Source organism: Monodon monoceros, unplaced genomic scaffold (assembly GCF_005190385.1).
Source record: "Monodon monoceros isolate NGI ecotype Baffin Bay Population unplaced genomic scaffold, NGI_Narwhal_1 Super_Scaffold_5, whole genome shotgun sequence".
NCBI classification, from domain to species: domain Eukaryota; kingdom Metazoa; phylum Chordata; class Mammalia; order Artiodactyla; family Monodontidae; genus Monodon; species Monodon monoceros.
The window spans coordinates 32,359,570-32,381,138 of NW_021703782.1; the positions used below are offsets into that span (position 1 = coordinate 32,359,570).

Here is a 21,569-nt window from a genome sequence, read left to right on the forward strand (position 1 = left end):
AAGAATTTAATAAATGAGAAGCTAAGATCACATTCATGACCAGGCTAAGGGGTAAAGAAACATCGAGAAAAAAGCGGTTTTAAAAGAGCAAAACAACAAAAATACTCACCAAAAAGGATATTTTTTAAATCCTTCTTTTATCTCTCCATGTACACAGTCACCTTACAATCCTTTAGATTTCTGAGGCATTTGTAAATGCTATATACAATTGAATGTAATAAAAGCATGTTGGTTTTAAATTTTTTAGTAAGAACCACCTTTAAATTCATGTTAGATAGAGAAGCATATCACTAATGGGGGCGTAATAATGTATGCCCCAGATCCTCCTGTGTTTTTGTTGCTTAATTCTTTCATGCAGGGAGGGGTGAGACTGAAGGAAAATGCATTATTATTATTATTTTGGTGGCTATTATATTAAAAAATGAGTATCTGAACCTGAAGCCATTTGCAAGGCTCAGTGGATTATGTGGAATCCGTAATAATCCATGATTATCTCTAGAGTTCACTAATGTGAGCAAGGACCCAAACTCAGCTGTTGTGAAAGCGGATTTTCTTTTCTCAGGAAGCTTTTGTCAAACTCAATTTCTGAGTTATGGGATCAGAACCCAAACGTCTCATTCATCAGTAACTATTTATTTGAAACTATTTTCCACTACTAAACTCACCAAAACGTGGAAAGGAATGCTTTTTGTTCAATGCATACATGCAGCACGTAGAAAAGAAACTTGATGGCATTTAGCCAGGTAGTTTACATTCTTTAGGAAAGGAAAGATTTCATCATCTCAAGTATTTGTGTGACCTTGGTATTGTGAATGATCTAGGGCCGTGGTCCTCAAAGTCACATCCCTGGATTAGCAGCAACAGCATCGCTTGGGAACTTGGCCCCTGCCCCAGACCTGGGATGGGGCCCTGCAATCTGTATTTTCACAAGCCCTCCAGGTAATTTTAAAGCATGTCAAATTTTAAGAACCATTACTCTAAGGCAATTGGATTTTCAAAAGTATTAGTTTCTTTAGGCAGATATTAGAGTGTACAATTCAGTGGGTTTAGTATGTTCTTAAAGTTGTGCCACCATCACCGTGATCTCCTTCCAGAACATTTTTATCAAGGCAGTAGGAAACCTAGTATTCAAGCAGTCTTTCCCCATTCCCCACTCCCCCCAGCCCCTGGCAGCTACTAAGCTATGTTTTTGTCTCTGTAGGTCTGTCTATTCTGAAATTTTATACAAATGGAATCATATAATATGTGGCCTTTTATATCTGACTTTTCACTTAGCTTAATCTTTTCAAGGTTCTTCCATGTTGTAGCATGCATCAGTAGGTACTTCATTCCTTTTATGGCTGAATAATATTCCATTGTATGGATATACCACTTTCTTTTATCCTTTCATCAGTTGATGGGCATTTGGTTTAGCTATTATGAAGAAAGCTGCTATGAGCATTCATATACACATTTTTGTGAGGACCTAGATTCTGATTTAGTTGGGTCTAGGGTAGGGTCCATGTTGGTATTGTTTAAAAGCTCCCCCAGGTGATTCTAACATGTAGTCCCTCTGAGAACCTCTGGTTTAGAACCTTATTACTCAAGTGTGGTCCATGGGCCTGCAGCCCAGCTTTACTGGGGAGCTTATTAGAAATATGGACTCTTGGGCCCCACCCAGACCTACTGAACCAGAATCCACATTCTAACAGCATCTCTGGGTAATTCACGAGCTCACTAAAGTGTGAGAGGCACCAGTTTAGGGAGATACTCTGGGTCCTTGATGGCCAGTGTAATACTGTTCCCTTGACAAAATGTACACTAACTCCAGAGAAGAAATTTATTAGGTACTACCTTTATGTCCTGCACACAATTCCATACAAAGTTGGGGACAGAGAGTGTCATTTGAACCTCCATCGTGTGCCCAGTGCCTAGCACTGTCATAGCATAAAGCGGGTGTGAGATAAAGATTCATCAAGTGGAAGCACCAGGGAGCCACTGAACCCTTCAGTGCATCTGTGTGTCCGGGGATGGCGAGCTCCAGCGCTTGGGGAGGCGGGGTAGTGGGGGCTGCTGCCAGCACCTGAGTGATCTGAGTGCCTCAGTTACGCTCTCTGAACGGGGTTGTGCATGAGGCTGCTCACAGGCTGAGTAAAGATCAGATTATTTGAGCCCTGGAGGTAGTGACTGGGACCGATTGGGTGGTACTCCCCACCTGGCCTCAAGAACCTGGAAAGAGGAAAGAAAGGTTGGCCTCTACGACTTAAACTCCAAAATAAACAGAAAGAATCTTCACACACCTATAAAGTCAGTCAGAAACAATAGACCCCAGGCCTGAGCCTTCAATGAAAGAATCAATCCGGCAAAGACATAGGAGGAGATCTGAAGAGGGCGTGATCAGCGTAGAGGAACAGAGGGGACAGTGACAAGATGAGCCTGAGCCAGGGGTGGTGAACTGACACCGCCCCCCGCCCTACACCGCCCCCACCCACCCCGCCATCCCCAGCTGAATCAGGCCCATGCATATTTTTCGTTTGGCACTCCAGTGTTTTCAAAAATAGAGTTTGCTGCAACATTTAAAATTCAAAGGATTTCACTTCTAAACCTGTCGCCGTGACGCTGGAGCTGCACAGCGGCTGACCCCTTCGTGGGAGCCAGCGCCCTCTGTTCTGCTTCCCGACCCCCTCACCCCAGCCTGTTTCATTCAATAACGGGTTTGTCTGGCCCTGAGGCCATCTGTTTGCCATCCCTGGAGAAGCGGAGAGGACACTAAACAGATGACCGTTCGTGCTGTGAATAAGCTGGCTTTCTGGCCTCGTAACCAAGTCTTTTTGAGATTGATTAACATGAGTCTGTCTGTGCCCCGGACTAGTCTCTGTAGACTGAGTCCGATTCCTGAGTCCTCATTCCACAGAGAGCTCAGGCAGCCTGTAGCTGAGGTGCTGGTGGTGGTAACAGTGGCTGTGATTGTCCTTGTGTGGGACTTTCTGCCAGGGACGGTGGCTGCTGGGCCCTGTGGCTCTCCTCCCTCCTTCCTGTATCTCTTTGGAAAGGGCCAGCCACACAGCTCTGGAAGCTGCCGCAGACACTTCAGGTTTTCTGAACTCTGGGGGCTCCTCCCAGTTTTCCTCTGCTTGCCCTCTGAGGGGCTCGGGTAGGGCTCTGGTGACCCAGGTGCATGAAGCATGAGCGATCCTTCCGCTTCTTCCAGGCCTCGGCCAAAACTTAGGGCGACTCTTTCTCCTTTTGCATTGCAGGTATCTTTTGTACCTGCAAATTAAAAGAGATATTTTCCACGGTCGACTGCTCTGCTCCTTTTCAGATGCTGCCTACCTGGGTGCCTGTATCGTCCAAGGTAAGTGTGGCCACGGCTGCCCATCCCCACCATTGTGCTGGACAGTAGAGCTTCGGCTGTTCAGAGACTCCCTCCTCCCCAGCCTGTGCCCATCCAGCCCGTGTCATGGTTTGAGGCCAGGCAGGGCTGGGTACTTAGCAATGGACCCCCGCCTCCCCTTCCCTCCCAAGCCTCTGGGGTCCTGGTGGAAGGCTAGGCTGCGGTGGTCACAGGGGCCTCTGCAAGAACGGAGGTCCTCAAGGCCCCGAGGTAGAGCTCAGACTCTGTTTCAAAGGGGCTGGAATGCTTGACTTTATAAGAAGCTCCGAAGCGATATGGGGTGTTCTGTGCTCTGAGCTCCGACCACCAGGTGTGGGGCGTGATGGGTATATTGAGCGGGGGATCTGTGTCCAGGAAGGTAGGTGTCAAAGGGGTGTCCTTTCAAACCTTTGAAGTGAAATATCAAAGCATTTATACATATGTATTCACATGAGTAGTATGTGTCTATGTGTGCACTGTATCTAATGCTTCAGCTTTTCTCGTCATGCAGTATGGTGAGGAGAGCATCAGGCTCACAGCCCGTCATTCTACAGTTTGAACCTGAATTCCCATTTCCTGGTTATTTCACCATAGACAAATGATTTAAACTCTTTAAGCTTCGGTGTCTTCATATATTGAATGAAGGTGGTCATACTTGTGTGACAATTTCATGAGACTTATTCTCAGGGTTGAACAAGCCCCAGAGGGTGGGGCATTGGGAAGCAGCAAGCATATAGGACCCAGGGTAAGCTTCTGGATGTTTCGACCTGTAAGAAAAAAGTGTTTGAGAGAAGGCTGTCTCCAGAGCCCAAGGCAGAGCATCGTCATGGGGACGGGCCCAGGACCCAAGTGAAGAACGACTCAGATGTTCCGTTCCCCTGGGTCAGCTGGGAGGCAGCTGGCAGCAGGGCCTGCTTGGAGGGACTCAGGTGTTCCAGCCATTTGTAGCATGGATGCTGATGACATGTTTATGAGAGAAGGGGAGGGTGGAGAGGGGAACTAGGAGAAGAGAGGAAGGATGGAGGGGAGAAGGAAGGAAGCAGGTGAGGACAATGGGAGAGAGAGAGAGGTTACCAAGTGAGCATGTCACCCTTATAAAGGATCTGAAATAATGAAGAAGCTTATGATGGGGTCATAAGCGGATCATGACAATCGTCTGTCTGATCACAATTCCAACCTTCATTCACAGCTTAAGAGAGACACCCATCATTCTCCTGGGGGTTTCACTGTCACTCACCACTGTCCCCACGGGATGCTCTGTGCTGTGAAATAGTTCCTAGGACCCTGTTTCCAGGTGTGTGTGCTCTCTGAGAATTCTGAAGTCTATCTGTGTTGCTTTTCCCCATCCTCTGGGAGCGACCTAGTGCCACTCAGCAGATTTTAGCAGTGGTGTTAAAAACCCTTGGAGATACTCAAGTTTAAAGTTAGAATGACAGTGATAGCCTGATGGGAAATAGGCCTTCCATCTGTCCCAAGGTGGAGTGTGTGCTTCTGAAAGCTGCCTCTCTTATATAGAGCTAAGGAATGTTCAAACCCCAAAGTTCTTCTTCCCTGTGAAGACTGCACGTTCCTAGTTAGGGTGCACTGTCTTCCATGAGGGATAAAGCAAATCGATACTAATCCAAGCAACAGACTGGCATTTGAGGATTTCAGGATGCATTTAGGCATTAGTGAATCATGGTCAGTTGTCCAAGGACAAGCTCAATATGGATCTGTAATGGGAAAACTCTCCATCCTGGTTTATGTTTGAAATAAAGCCACAAAGCCTCCATCCAGATGATCAGGGCCCTATTTTATCCCTCGTTGCTGTTATCACTGACCATACTCACAGATGCTGTCGAGAGAGTAGAGTTGGAAGGGAACTGACAGACCTCAAGAAAACCTTTCAGCTCTAAAACGCAGCAGTGTCCATGGACCATTTGTAGCAAATCCAGTAAAAGCTGGATTCATCAAGTCCTCTGATGCTCGGGGTGGTATTACAGCAGCTCTAGAGATCATTACAAATGCAGATATACATCTGCTTTGTCAGAAGTGCTTACGCTTACAGAGAGCGATAGGGAATGTGGAGTAAATGATTAGAAAGCAGAGGACATGTGACTTTTTACTGGCCTCTTGTTTGCTAACACTCTTTGAAGGAGCATGTTTTAAGCTTCAGAATATTCTGACTGTATAAAACAGGCAGCCACCCAGCGTTTTGCCACCGTACACACTGAATACAATGAGCATATTCAATACACGCTTTGCACTGTCTTCATAATACCAATTGCAAAACAAATACGCGAAGCCCTAGGAATCTATTTATGTTCTTTCTTGATACAAATATCTTTCCTGTTCCTTCTACAAAACAGCAATATGGCAGGGTTACTGTTCTTATCTCCTCTGCCTGGTGTGTGCAATCCCTGTGGGTCTGTGGCTCCGTCTTGATATTCAGAACTCCGTTCAGATGTCACTTCCTCTGAGAAGTCTTCCTGGACTACTGAAGTAGCCTCTCTCTGCACATCATTTCTTTCTCATGCCCCTGTTCTGTTGTCTTTTAAGCACTTATATTTGAAATTATCTTGTTGAGTTGTTTGGGGGCTTATTATGCATTGCCCCTTATGTAGGATCTAAATTCCATGGAAGTAGAACTCTGGGGGTCTTTTTCACTGTAGTACCCCCATGTCTGGCACACAGTAAGTTCTCCACTAAATATGTTAAGTGAACTAGGGCACTTGCCTAAATTGCACCAATGTATGCTTTATTTCTATACTTGGGAAAGAGTGGTTGCTTCACTACCTCATCCATGTATTTGTCATGTGTTTTCTCAACATTTATTGAAGAGCTCCTAGGTGGCAGGCCACTGCAATGTGAAGTCCCTGTAGGGGGATGGGGACAGACAAGTAAACAGGAAGCTGTGATGATGTGTTAATCTCTAAACAGAGGGACACACAGGGTCCCTGCTCTGAGCCCAGGAGGGCCCCCCACTCAGCAAGGGTAGTCAGGGAAGGTTCCCAAAGGAGTTGACCCTGGGGCTGTAACGTCCTATATCTCAAGTTCTTTTGGAGTGAGTCCTCTCCAAACCAGGGGAAATGCCATTGTCATGCTTGCCCTTTGTACTTACCGTCACCTGATCACACTCATCCTTTTGCTTCAACTCTTTGGATTTTGCTGACAATTAAATTCTCTTTAATTTTAATTTAATGTCATCTTAATTTAAATTCTCGCAAGCCATCCCATGTACTGTATGTTATTTGTTGTAACTTTACCCTCATCGTCACATGTGGGAGAGAGAACCACAGGCTCCTTATCCAACTCCTCTATGGAAAACAAAATTTGAAGTTAGAAGTCCTTAATCATTTATAAACGGCTTTTTGCTTCAGGTGAAGTCAGAGTTAAAGATAAGCTTTAAGGAACAAGAAAGCTGGGCATGTGATAGGGGAAACCTCGACATTTACCTTGTCAGCAACCCTGTGCAGTTTCCATGGCATTTCTTCTCTAGTTCGCTGACATTTGCCAGGCTACTTATTCGCTATGTTTAGCAGTCCAAGGCCATTGTACTTCACAAGTTTTCCTGGAAAGAGAAATGCCCACCCAAAACAAGACAAGCACAAACAACACCACCCATCAACTGTGCAAGGTGACATTGCATTGGACATGGCCTAGTTTAATATCAGTGGTCCATGCCCTGTGGAAAAGCAGGCATTGGGTTATACCGTCCCCTAAATTTTGGGGTCCATAGCCAGCTCACAGGGGCATGTGTATGTGTGTGTGTTTGCGTGTATGTCTAGGTGTGTTATGTGTGTTTCTTTTGAAACTTAGATTGAGTTAATCATCATTTCGTGGCTCACTTTTCATCACTGGTCCCATCTATTGATTGATTGATTTCCCTTTTTTCATTATTCTCCATTTCTGTTCCTAAAGGCAACAACTGGGTTCATGTATATCTTTGACTTGGAATACATCCTCGTAAAATGATTAGTATTGTCTTGTGTGTATATACTCTTAAGTTTCATAAATTAAATGGGGCTATAGAACACATTTAATCCTTCCTTTATATGCTCAGAACACTGAGGAATCTATTCACATTTCTGGGTATACATCTATTTTGTTGCTTTTAATTGCTACAGAGTATCCAGTAGGGTGCATTGCCCATGTGCTATTTACTGCTCCCAGCAATAATGAACACCCGAGTTGCCCCATATCTTTTTTCACACCTAGAGTTTTTTAGAATATACACCCAGAAATGGATTGCTGGGTAATAATATTAGGCTAAATACTCCCAGCTTGCTCTCTAGAAGAGCTACGTGCACCAAGAATCTTCGGACGTGTACAAGTACTTCTATTTCTTCATGTCCCTGCCAACACATAGAATCATCCGGCTTCCTAAACTTTTTGTTAACCTCATAGGTGTAAAGTGACATCTTCTAGTTTGGGTTTGTACAGCTCTCATTACTGATGAGTTTGGGCAGCTCTCCATACATGAGGCCTTTGGGTTTCCCCTTCTATGAATTGGCTGTTGATATTCCTTGACCATTTTCCTATTGGAATTCCTGCCCATGTACTTATAGATTTGTAGGGGTTCTTTCTTTATTCTAGATATTAGCCTTTGTCAGATTTAGATTTTGCAAATATGTTATTTCAACTTATCTATTATTTTGACTATGTCCTTTAATGAACAGAAATATTTTTATTTTGATATGATCAAATTAATCAGTTTCCCCTCTATGGCTGATGGCATTTTGGGTCTTATTTGGGTCTTCCTCCGGTGGTATATATTTTAAGTTGTTTTCAGAACTCTGTAATTTGAGCTCTATTAAGAAGCTTTAAAGAGCTTTGCTTTCCTCCCAGTTTTATCCTTTTACAGTCATTACATGATTCAACAATGAAGAGACAGTAGATACAAATTACTGAGTTGGATGTGATTTTGCAGATGTGCTTAAGGCATTTTGATTTCTATCTACTTCAAAGTCATGTTGGTGATCAAGTTCCTCAGTACCATTTTCCCACCATTTTTAATCTACTTTCCTGGGCCATTTCTGCCTGAGATACTTGCCCCTTCTGGCTCATTCTCCTTAGCAAGCTTGTGGAATCAGGACAAAGTATTCCCACTGCAAGAGCATCACCTTTGCTGCTTCAGGCTCTGCTCGATGCATATCCTAGGTCCATCTTCTCATAGACCCTCTGGGTGCTCAGAGATGTGCAGGCATTTCTTTTTACCCTTAAAGACCCTCTGGACGTACCCTATATTAGAACCTGGCAACAACTTTAATCTGGGATGCTCAGCCATACTTTGATACACACTCTTTAATTTGAAGAGCAATCCATTTATTTTAAAGTACAATCCTCTTGGGTACCTTTATGTTGTGATTTTTCATTGATTGAGCCACACCTGCACAAATCTCAGAGCTAGCAGCTCCAGCCAGGGAATTCCTCGACTCAGAAAATTAACTGTGAAAGGAAACTTGAGGAGCACCCAGTGGTTTCCAGCTAGAGGTGGTAACACCTCCTATTGTGGGGAGCATTTGGAAACATTGGAAGGCATTTTTGGTGGTCATAATATCTGGATGTGCCACCAGCGTTTAGTACCTGAAGGGTAGCAGTGCTAAATGTCTTACCATGCCTTGGAAGGTCTGAAACAATAAAGAATTGTTTATTTGCCCAAATGCCAATAGTGCCTCTTTGAGAAACAATGATTTAAACTCCTTTATTGTGTAGATGAAGAAAATGAGACCCAGAGAGTTCGGCAAGTGCCCAAGCACACACAGCTAAATCTGAACTAGAATATGACCTTCTAGACACTCAGGTTGTGGTCTTTCCACGGATACAAACACATTTCGTTGGGTGAGCTTGTTCCATGATCTTCTTTTGGGTGGTGGGAGCCATTCCGTGTACACCCTGCTCTTGTTTTTTTTTTTTTTTTTTTTAACATCTTTATTGGAGTATAAGTGCTTTACAATGGTGTGTTAGTTTCTGCTGTATAACAAAGTGAATCAGCTATACGTATACATATATCCCCATATCCCCTCCCTCTTGCGTCTCCCTCCCACCCTCCCTATCCCACCCCTCTAGGTGGTCACAAAGCACCAAGCTGTGCTATGCGGCTGCTTCCCACTGGCTATCTGTTTTACATTTGGTAGTGTGTATATGTCAGTGATACTCTCTCACTTTGTCCCAGCTTACCCTTCCCCCTCCCCGTGTCCTCAAGTCCATTCTCTACATCTGCGTCTTTATTCTTGTCCTGCCTCTAGACTCTTCAGAACCCTTTTTTTTTTTTAACTTCCATATATATGTGTTAGCATATGGTATTTGTTTTTCTCCTTCTGACTTACACTCTGTATGACAGACTCGAGGTCCATCCACCTCACTAAAAATAACTCAATTTTGTTTCTTTTCATAGCTCAGTAATATTCCATTGTATATATGTGCCACATCTTCTTTATCCATTCATCTGTCGATGGACACTTAGGTTGCTTCCATGTCCTGGCTGTTGTAAATAGAGCTGCAATGAACGTTGTGGTCCATGACTCTTTTTGAATTACGGTTTTCTCAGGGTTTATGCCCAGTAGTGTGATTGCTGGGTCGTATGGTAGTTCTATTTTTAGTTTTTTAAGGAATCTCCATACTCTTCTCCATAGTGTCTGTATCAATTTACATTCCCAACAACAGTGCAAGAGGGTTCCCTTTCTCCACACCCTCTCCAGCATTTACTGTTTGTAGATTTTTTGATGATCGCCATTCTGACCTGTGTGAGGTGACACCTCATTGTAGTTTTGACTTACATTTCACTAATGATTAGTGATACTGAGCATCCTTTCATGTGTTTGTTGGCCATCTGTATATCTTCTTTGGAGAAATGTCTAATTAAGTCTTTTGCCCATTTTTGGATTGGTTTGTTTGCTTTTTTGATATTGAGTTTCATGAGTGCTTGTATATTTTGGAGATTAATCCTTTGTCAGTTGCTTTGTTTGCAAATATTTTCTCCCATTTTGAGGGTTGTCTTTTTGTCTTGTTTATGGTTTCCTTTGCTGTGCAAAAGCTTTTAAGTTTCATTAGGTCCCATTTGTTTATTTTTGTTTTTATTTCCATTTCTGTAGGAGGTGGGTCAAGAAGGATCTTGCTGTGATTTATGTCAAAGAGTCTTCTGCCTATGTTTTCCTCTAAGAGTTTTTTTTTTAATTTAATTTTATTTATTGTTTTATACAGCAGGTTCTTATTAGTCATCAATTTTATACACATCAGTGTATACCTCTAAGATTTTATAGTGTCTGGCCTTACATTTAGCTCTTTAATCCATTTTGAGCTTATTTTTGTGTATGGTGTTAGGAAGTGCTCTAATTTCATTCTTTTACATGTAGCTGTCCAGTTTTCCCAGCACCACTTATTGAAGAGGCTGTTTTTTCTCCATTGTATATTCTTGTCTCCTTTGTCAAAGATAAGGTGACTATATGTGCTTAGGTTTATCTCTGGGCTTTCTATCCTGTTCCATTGATCTATATCTCTGTTTTTGTACCAGTACCATACTTTCTTGATTACTGTAACTTTGTAGTATAGCCTGTATTCAGGGAGTCTGATTCCTCCAGCTCCATTTTTTCCCCTCAAGGTTGCTTTGGCTATTTGGGATCTTTTGTGTTTCCATACAAATTGTGAAAAAGTTTTTTCTAGTTCTGTGAAAAATGCCATTGGTAGTTTGATAGGGATTGCACTGAATCTGCAGACTGCTTTGGGTAGTAGAGTCATTTTCACAATGTTGATTCTTCCAATCCAAGAACATGGTCTATCTCTCCATCTGTTTGTATCATCTTTAATTTCTTTCATCAGTGTCTTATAGTTTTCTGCATACAGGTCTTTTGTCTCCTTAGGTAGGTTTATTCCTAGATATTTTATTCTTTTTGTTGCAGTGGTAAATGGGAGTGTTTCCTTAATTTCTCTTTCATATTTTTCATCATTAATGTATAGGAATGCAAGAGATTTCTGTGCATTAATTTTGTATCCTGCTACTTTACCAAATTCATTGATTAGCTCTATTAGTTTTCTGGTAGCATCTTTAGGATTCTCTATGTATATATCATGTCATCTGCAAACAGTGACGGTTTTATGTCTTCTTTTCTGATTTGGATTCCTTTTATTTGTTTTCTTCTCTGATTGCTGTGACTAAAACTTCCAAAACGATGTTGAATAACAGTGGTGAGAGTGAGCAACCTTGTCTTGTTCCTGATCTTAGTGGAAATGGTTTCAGTTTCACCATTGAGAATGATGTTTGCTGTGGGTTTATCACTTATTGCCTTTATTATGTTGAGGTAAGTTCCCTCTGTGCCTACTTTCTGGAGAGTTTTTATCATAAATGGGTGTTGAATTCTGTCGATAGCTTTTCCTGCCTGTATTGAGATTATCATATGGTTTTTATCCTTCAACTTGTTAATATGGTGTATCACATTGATTGATTTGTGTATATTGAAGAATCCTTGCATTCATGGGATAAACCCCACTTGATCATGGTGTATGATCCTTTTAATTTTCTGTTGGATTCTGTTTGCTAGTATTTTGTTGAGGATTTTTGCATCTGTGTTCATCAGTGATATTGGCCTGGAGTTTTCTTTCTTTGTGACATCTTTGTCTGGTTTTGGTATCAGGGTGATGGTGGCCTCGTAGAATGAGTTTGGGAGTGTTCCTCCCTCTGCTATATTTTGGAAGAGTTTGAGAAGGATAGGTGTTAGCTCTTCTCTAAATGTTTGACAGAATTCGCCTGTGAAGCTATCTGGTCCTGGGCTTTTGTCTGTTGGAAGATTTTTAATCACAGTTTCAATTTCAGTGCTTGTGATTGTTCTGTTTATATTTTATATTTCTTCCTGGTTCAGTCTCAGAAGGTTGTGCTTTTCAAAGGATTTGTCCATTTCTTACTGGTTGTCCATTTTATTGGCATAGAGTTGCTTGTAGTAATCTCTCATGATCCTTTGTAGTTCTGCAGTGTTGGTTGTTACTTCTCCTTTTTCATTTCTAATTCTGTTGATATGAGTCTTCTCCCTTTTTTTCTTGATGAGTCTGGCTGATGGTTTATCAATTTTGTTTATCTTCTCAAAGAACCAGCTGTTAGTTTTATTGATCTTTGCTATTGTTTCCTTCATTTCTTTTTCATTTATTTCTGATCTGATATTTATGATTTCTTTCCTTCTGCTCACTTTAGGTTTTTTTTTTGTTATTCTTTCTCTAATTGCTTTATGTGTAAGGTTAGGTTGTTTATTTGAGGTGTTTCTTGAGGTAGGATTGTATTGCTGTGAACTTCCCTCTTAGAACTGCTTTTGCTGCATCCCATAGGTTTTGGGCCGTCACGTTTTCATTGTCATTTGTTTCTAGGTATTTTTTCATTTCCTCTTTGACTTCTTCAGTGATTTCTTGGTTATTTAGTAGTGTATTGCTTACCCTCCATGCGTTTGTATTTTTTACAGTTTTTTTTCCTGTAATTGATATCTAGTCTCATAGTGTTGTGGTCGGAAAAGATACTTGATACGATTTCAATTTTCTTAAATTTACCAAGGCTTGATTTGTGACCCAAGATATGATCTATCCTGGAGAATATGCCATGAACACTTAAGAAGAAAGTGTATTCTGTTGTTTTTGGATGGAATGTCCTATAAATATCAAGTAAGTCCATCTTGTTTAATGTATCATTTAAAGCCTGTGTTTCCTTATTTATTTTCATTTTGGCTGATCTGTTCATTGGTAAAAGTGGGGTGTTAAAGTCCCCTACTATGTTTGTGTTATTGTCCATTTCTCCTTTTATGGCTGTTAGCATTTGCTTTATCTATTGATGTGCTCCTATGTTGAGTGCATAAATATTTACAATTGTTATATCTTCTTCTTGGATTGATCCCTTGACCATTATGTAGTGTCCTTCTTTGTCTCTTGTAATAGTCTTTATTTTAAAGTCTATTTTGTCTAATATGAGAATTGCTACTCAAGCTTTCTTTTGATTTCCGTTTGCATGAAATATCTTTTTCCATCCCCTCACTTTCAGTCTTTATGTGTCCCTAGGTCTGAAGTGGGTCTCTTGTAGACAGCATATATATGGGTCTTGTTTTTGTATCCATTCAGACAGACATAGGTCTTTTGGTTGGAACATTTAATCCATTTATATTTAAGGTAATTATCAATATGTGTGTTCCTATTACCATTTTCTTAATTGTTTTTGGTTTATTATTGTAGGTCTTTTCCTTCTCTTGTAGGTCTTTCCTTCTCTTCTTCTAGAGAAGTTCCTTTAGCATTTGTTGTAAAGCTGGTTTGGTGGTGCTGAATTCTCTTAGCTTTTTCTTGTCTTTAAAGGTTTTAATTTCTCCGTCGAATCTGAATGAGATCCTTGCTTGGTAGAGTAATCTTGGTTGTAGGTTTTTCCCTTTCATCACCTTCAATATGTCCTGCCACTCCCTTCTGGCTTGCAGAGTTTCTGCTGAAAGATCAGCTGTGAACCTTATGGGGATTCCCTTGTATGTTATTTGTTGTTTTTCCCTTTTAATATTTTTATATTAAAAATATAATATAATTTATATTATAGGAATTATATAATATTTAATTTTATAATATAAATAGTATAAAAGCTGCTTTTAATATTTTTTCTTTGTATTTAATTTTTGATAGTTTGATTAATATGTGTCTTGGCATGTTTCTCCTAAGATTTATCCTGTATGGAACTCTCTGTGCTTCCTGGACTTGATTGACTATTTCCATTCCCATATTAGGGAAGTTTTCAACTATAATCTCTTCAAATACTTTCTCAGTCCCTTTGTTTTTCTCTTCTTCTTCTGGGACACCTATAATCCGAATTTTTGTGCATTTAATGTTGTCCCAGGGGTCTCTGAGACTGTCCTCAATTCTTTTCATTCTTTTCTCTTTATTCTGCTCTGTGGTAGCTATTTCCACTATTTTATTTTCCAGATCACTTATCCATTCTTCTGCCTCAGTTATTCTGCTATTGATTCCTTCTAGACAATTTTCAATTTCATTTATTGTGCTGTTCGTCATTGTTTATTTGCTCTTTAGTTCTTCTAGATCCTTGTTAAACATTTCTTGTATTTATTCTATTTCCAAGATTTTGGATCATCTTTACTATCATTACTCTGAATTCTTTTTCAGGTAGACTGCCTATTTCCTCTTCATTTGTTTGGTCTGGTGGGTTTTTACTTTGCTCCTTCCTCTGCTGTGTATTTCTCTGTCTTCTCTTGCTTAACTTACTGTGCTTGGGGTCTCCTTTTCACAGGCTGCAGGTTTGTAGTTCCCGTTGTTTTTGGTGTGTGCCCCCAGTGGGTAAGGTTGGTTCAGTGGGTTGTGTAAGGCTTCCTGGTGGAGGAGGCTAGTGCCTGTGTTCTGGTGGGTGAGGCTGGATCTTGTCTCTCTGGTGGGCAGGACCATTTCCCGTGGCGTGTTTTGGGGTGTCTGTGAACTTAGTATGATTTTAGGCAGCCTCTGTGCTAATGGGTGGGGTTGTGTTCCTGTCTTGCTAGTTGTTTGGCATGGGGTGTCCAGCACTGGAGCTTGCTGGTCGTGAGTCGAGCTGGGACTTAGCGTTGAGATGGAGGTCTCTAGGAGAGTTCTTGCCGATTGATGTTTCGTGTGGCTGGGAGGTCTCTGGTGGACCAATGTCCTGAACTCGGCTCTCCCACCTCAGAGGCTCAGGCCTCACACCCGGCCACAGCACAAAGACCCTGTTAGCCACACAGCCAAAGCAACCCAAACGTTTATCTTTCTGGCTTGACAGAAGTTGCCATATTGCTTCTAGTGTTGGAAGGTCTCCGGAAGAGGCAGGGGTGGGCTGTGGTTCAGTGTGGGGACAAGGACACTGCTCTTGTTGTTTTTAACCTTTCTTTTTCTCTTTTTTTTTTTCTGTTTACAGCTGAGCTCGGTGACTATGATCCTGACGAGCATCCTGAGAATTACATCAGTGAGTTCGAGATTTTCCCCAAGCAGTCACAGAAGCTGGAAAGAAAAATAGTGGAAATTCATAAAAATGAACTCAGGTAATAGGGGTACCCATTTGTAGAAATGATAGAGGTGAGAAAGTGTTCTTATTGCAGGGAAAGTGCAAATCGTGTTGTGAAGAATATTTGTAATGTATGGGTAGACTCTTTCAGGTGGCAGGTCAGTATTTCTGGGCACTGTCAAGGTCCTCCATCAGTGACAATCTCAATAATGTGGGGTCCCCTGTGTGGCTGTTTATGAACCATCAGCAGTTATTAGAGCCATATAGTTTCTTCTGGGTTTTAACAACCCTGGGTTTGTGAACATGAAATCTAGGATAAATAAGTAATCCTTTCTATTTTGAATTTTGCATTGCCTCTTCCCTTCCTGTGGCCATTGTTGAAAGCTTTGACTCCAAGTAGAGTAGAGTCCGTTGACAAGGTTTCCTTTGCTGAGCTGCTTGCAAGATGACAGATTCAGCATTTGCTTCCCTCTTCCTTGTCTGTGATGCTGCAGGACGATTGATAACTACAGAGGAGTACGAGTAGCAAAATCACATACAGTATTTATTCACTGTGGACTAGGCACTGTTCTCAGTACTTGTGCATACTGACTCATTTAATCTTCGCAACAACTTAGGAGATAGGTGCCATGGTTGTTCCCATTTTACAGATGAGGAAACTGAGGCGCAGAGTGATTAAGCATTTTACCCAGGATCACACAGCTAGCAAGTGACAGAGGCTGGATTTGAATCTAGGCAGCCTGGCTCTAGAGTCTGTGCCCTGGAGCATTGTGATGCTTCTGTTCTGCATAGGCTACCAGGAAGGAAATGAAGCATGAATAGGAATCATCACCAATTTGGAATCCAGGTAACTCAGGTATCCTAATCTGTAACTAGAATATAGATCCCTGCAAATCACAGAAAATTCATTTTGATAATCGTAGCAAGCCTGGGCTGTGCTATGACAAGTACGGATGAAGAACTGTGCGTGCTGAGATGCTCCCATCTTCTGTGCTTCTGGTAATTATAAAAAAACCCCAAAAAACCCCCCATAGTCTCACTGGATTATGAATCCTGGAACAAATGACTGTCCCCTTGAGAGGGAGTGCTGAGATCCCTGCTTTATGCAGGCACTCCCCCTGCTGGTAATTCTGAGAAGAGTGTACATGTGGGCATCAAAGGTGGCAGCACAGTTCAGCTTTTAAAAGATGACCTTTGGGGCTTCCCTGGTGGCGCAGTGGTTGAGAGTCCCCCTGCCGATGCAGGGGACACGGGTTCGTGCCCCGGTCCGGGAAGATCCCACATGCCGCGGAGAGGCTGGGCCCGTGAGCCATGGCCGCTGAGCCTGCGCGTCCGGACCCTGTGCTCTGCAAAGGGAGAGGCCACAACAGTTGAGAGGCCTGCGTACCGCAAAAAATTAAAAAAGATGACCCTTGTCCTTAAGAGGTAAAGATGATTAGACATCAAAAATTGTACAGATTTCAGAAAGCAACATACCATCTCTACGGGTAATTTTAGGGTATTGTCTCCCAATGAAAGCTTTGTTGAAAATATGACAGTCTGCCTACTCTTTTTACAATTTGGGAACAAACATGCTAGAGGTAAAAGTAAAGTTCCCGTGCTTCAGTCGAGGGCTTGTCGACCAGCAGTGTCTGAGCAGCGCAGGGTGAGACGCTCTGGATGAAGCAGAGTCACATCCACTGTGCAGATTGGTAGGGAAAGGGGATTGAACGGTCTGCTGTGACCAGAATTTGAAGGGTCTCAAACGCTCAGAACATATGATAATAAACATTTTATATATATAGATATATAAATTTATTTAATTTTTGGCTGCATTGGGTCTTTGTTTCTGTGCGCCGGCTTTCTCTAGTTGTGGCGAGCGGGGGCTACTCTTTGTTGCAGTGCACGGGCTTCTCATTGCGGTGACTTCTCTTGTTGCGGAGCACAGGCTCTAGGTGCACAGACTTCAGTAGTTGTGGCACACGGGCTTCAGTAGTTGCAGCTCGCGGGCTCTAGAGCACAGGCTCAGTAGTTGTGGCTCACAGGCTTAGTTGCTCCGCGGCATGTGGGATCTTCCCAGACCAGGCCTTGAACCCATGTCCCCTGCATTGGCAGGTGGATTCTTAACCACTGCACCACCGGAGAAGCCTGATAATGAACGTTTATTGAGCTCTTACTGGATGCCAAGCACTGTGCTAAGAGCCTTACATGCATCGCCCCACTCAGTCCTGCCAAACTCTACGAGGTTTGTGCTATTGTTGTTCCCTGTCTGAGGTGAAGAAAGCACAGCCTGGAGTGGCTGAAGGACTTGCACTGTTAGTAGCAGAGTCAGGACTTGAACCTTGCTCTTACCTGACACTCATACCCATGCTCTTATCCCCCGTGCTGAGCAGCCATAAGGCAACCTGGTAGTCACATTGATGTTCCACAGTGATCATGATGGCAGTGGCCCAGAGGGTGGAGACTGGCAGGAGGATCAGTTAGAGCTGTCATCCAGGCAAGACATGCTGGGGACCTGAACAAGAATTGGAGTAGAGAAAACTGAAAGAAGAGGATTTTGAGAGACGTTGCAGGAAGACTTGGTGACCCACTGGATTTCATGAGCAAATGAGTGGAGCCAAGAAGATTCCAGATTGTTTTTTATAATAAGAAAGCTGTAGATTGGACCTTGTGCCAGCATTTGAATCTGTTGACAACCTTGAAAGTAGTCTTCATGCATCTAGAGAATAGACAGGGTCAACAGTCAGCTATGGTTTGTAGACCTTGGAAGTAAACTCCATGGCTTGGCCAAAGCTGCTTTCCTGTTGCCCAACACATTTGTAACACCCAGAAAGCCCTTGTGAAGAAGTCAAAGTTGTATGTCTGGAGGATGAAACAGCCAGATATCCTGTGATATTGAAAAGAGACATTCAGAGGGTATTTTCCTATGTGTTTTTGCTCCTTTTTCTCCTTAAGTAGTCATGTGTTTCCTTCTGCATCAATGCAGCAGAGAGAGAGTTCAGGTTTGGATGGAACGATAAGAAGAGCAGGCAAGCTGACAATGCAGAAGAGAAGGGGCTTTCTATCAATAGAATCGGTTGGAAACCTGCTACAGAGACTGAGGTTGCCCTGGGGGATCAGCGAGCCCTTTGCACACAGGTCATGAAAGTATCAATCTTCTTGTGTGGGAATTGGACCTCTGGTTGGATTGCTCTGCAAACCTGACAGTTCCAGGAAGGAGTCACAGATGGAAGAGACCCATATGAGGCTGCACCAAGGTGTTACCATCTTACTCTCCAAGGTTATCACAGCACTCATGACCCTCCCACACAGCAAAGGGATAATGCGTGATCAATGATCTGTTGTTATGGAAACTTCCTGAATGGTTTCCAGTTGGCCTTTGTTGGGGTTTGAGCCTGCTCCCCCCTCCCCCGCCCAAATAACCTCTTGCTCCCTACCCGGTTTCTGACCCAGTCAAGGAAGAAAACAAAAGAGATGCCAATAGAGACACTCAGACATTAGCAGAAATGACCATGATTTGCCTGATAAACAGGATTAGCTCTGTGGGTTCACAATCTTCTCCAGCCTTTTTACTTGATTAGAATCCTTCTTCTCCTGTGCTCTCTGTGGAAGGTACTAAAGCTGTGATTCTTGGGAGAAAATGAATCAGGGCGGAAGAACTTTCCTCCTTAGGAGGCTACACAGTGCTTGAAGGTGGACCCAAGATGGATTGATAGACAGGCATTAATAAGGGAGTTCTTTAGGGGGAAGAGAGAGAGAGAGAGACTCTGGAATTTTGGGGTGCTTGAAAATATAAGGCCAAGGTTTTAGTAAGAGTTTGCATGGACTAAGTGCTTAGACTCCTTTAAATGTTGAAGAGATTTGTGAGTGAAGATGGAAGTTCGTGGCTAGGTCAGCTTTGCTTCTTCAGATGTGCCACATCATTGACTGACGGGGGGGAAGAAGACATAGTTTTGCAAATATAATATCATAGTTATTGATCATCTCTGTACCAGTCAAGGTAGCTAGATTTTCCTGAGGAAACAACTCCAGAAGCTCACAAGAAAGGTTTGTTTGTTTGTTCATTTATTTATTTACTTATTGCTCTGCTGTATACCCACCAGAGGTCAGCTGGGGGCTGTGCTAGTCCTTGTCACTCGAGTCAGTCACAAACTTGAGTTTGCCGGGAAAAAGAGAGCTGTGAAAGGTCCTGCTTCAGCTTGGAAGTGATACATATCGCTTCTGCTTTGCCGCTGTGGCCAGAACTAGCCACATGGTCCCACCCAACAGCAAGGAAGTGCAGTTCTATCAGGTGTCCAGAAGGTGCAGACTGGAAACATCTGTCAAACAGCTCTTAATGGCCTTCACAATCTCATTGACTAATAGAGTTTTTGTTTTCATAGACTTTATTTCTTAGAAGAGTTTTAGGTTCACACCAGAATTGAGTGGAAGGTATACAGATTTCCCCTATAGTCTCTGCCCCAACACATGTACAACCTTCCCCATATCATCATCCATCCCCAACCAGAGTGGAACATTTATTATAATTGATGAACCTACATCGATACCTTAGGGTTCGCTCTTGATGTTGTATATTCCGTGGGTTTAGACAATAGTATAATGACGTATATCCACCATTATAGTATCATACAGAATGCTTTCACTGCCCTAAACACCTTCTGGGCTCTGCCTTATTCATCCCTCCCTCCTCCCTAACCTGTGGCAATTGCTGATCTGTTACCTGTCTCCATAGTTTTGCCTTTTCCAGAATGTCATACAGTTGGGACCATACAGTATGTAGCCTTTTCAAATTAGCTTTTTTCACTAAGCAATATGCATTTAAGATTCCTGCTCATCTTTTATTGATAGCTCATTTCTTCATATTGCTGAATAATATATTCCGTTGTATGTACCACAGTTTATTTATCCATTCACCTCCCGAAGGACATATGGTTGCTTTCAAGTCTTGGCAGTTATGAGTAAAATTGGTATAATCATCCATGGACAGGCTTTTGTGTGGGCATAAATTTTCATCTCCTTTGGGTAAATATCAAGGAGCATCATTGCTGGATTGTATGGTAAGAGTATATTCAATTTTGTAAGAAACTGACAAACTGTCTTCCAAAGTGGCTGTACCATTTTGCATTCCCACCAGCAATGGATGAGAGTTCCTGTTGCTCCACATCTTTACCAGCATTTGGTGTTTTCAGTGTTCTGGATTCTGGCCATTCCAATAGGTATATAACTAATAGAATTTTATTTAGAAAGATTTTATAAAGGCATCTTTGGGCCTCTTAACAACCTGTGAACTGGAGAATGTAGATATGTATCAATATGATTCACATTTTTGAATACATGTCTATGCTAAAACTCACTGAGGCTGAATAATTCTTCTAGATCAGGTGTGGTTAATAAATTTGTTTGGCTTTCTGGGCTGTATGGTCTCTATTGCAGCCACTCAGCTCTGCTTTTGTAGGGTGACATAGACAATACATAAATGAGTGGGCTGTGATTCACTAAAACTTTATTGACAAAACAGATGGTGGACTGGATTTGATTCATGGGTTCTAGTTTGCTGACCTTTGTTTTAAACATCTAGTAGAGCAGGTCTAGAATCAATTTCTGCTTCACTATCCTGACTCCACAGATAATTTTAAGACAAAAGATCTATATTTGTTTTTAAAACTATGTATAAGAAATAATCTCATAATTTATAGATTTTATTTGAGTTTGGTATGCAGAGATGAGATCCTAGCAATGGGACTGCTTAGAAATAGGTTATTCCTCCTTCTAGAGCCCTCTGGTGGCTGGAGGAAGCCATTGCAACAACCCCCAGGGGACGTGACAGTTGTTATTTTTGACTCTTTTGGTTTCTGTTTTCCACAGCTTTAATCATGACCATCTGGGTTAAGAGGGAATACCCATACCATTAGTCCTGGGGGATCCTCAGAGGGGGTTGAAGATCAAGAATAAGATTGATTTCACTATCAGGAACCATGATAGGTTTCTCTGGAGGTTTTCCTGGAGTTTCTACTCAGCTAGTTCATCAGATTTCTCATTAGAAGCAAAGACCTTTGGATTAGCTTCAGTAACAGGTCATCAGCTTTTAAATATTCAGAAAGCTCAATTGGCGGTGAAGCGGTTTGATGAAGTATATTCCTTGCCCTTAAAGAGCAGAAAAATTATCGGATTAGCCACCCCCATAATGATCTAATGCAGTGTGGTTTGTGCTGGAAGTAATAATGACACTGAGTGTATTTTAAAGAGTCAGCATCTCTCTTTATTTCTCAAAGCTCACAATCTCTGTAAATC

The 21,569-nt window shown here is 42.1% G+C and overlaps 1 protein-coding gene across 3 annotated transcripts in view; it reads left to right on the forward strand.

Moving 5' to 3' along the window:
• FRMD3 (FERM domain containing 3) overlaps positions 1–21,569 on the forward strand; it is a 308,613-nt gene that overhangs the window by 200,985 nt on the left and 86,059 nt on the right. For all 3 annotated transcript variants that reach the window (XM_029201749.1, XM_029201748.1, XM_029201750.1), the window contains 2 exons: positions 3,237–3,334; positions 15,213–15,336. In XM_029201749.1, the coding sequence (XP_029057582.1) occupies positions 3,237–3,334; positions 15,213–15,336 (222 nt within the window). The remainder of the gene's footprint in view (positions 1–3,236; positions 3,335–15,212; positions 15,337–21,569) is intronic.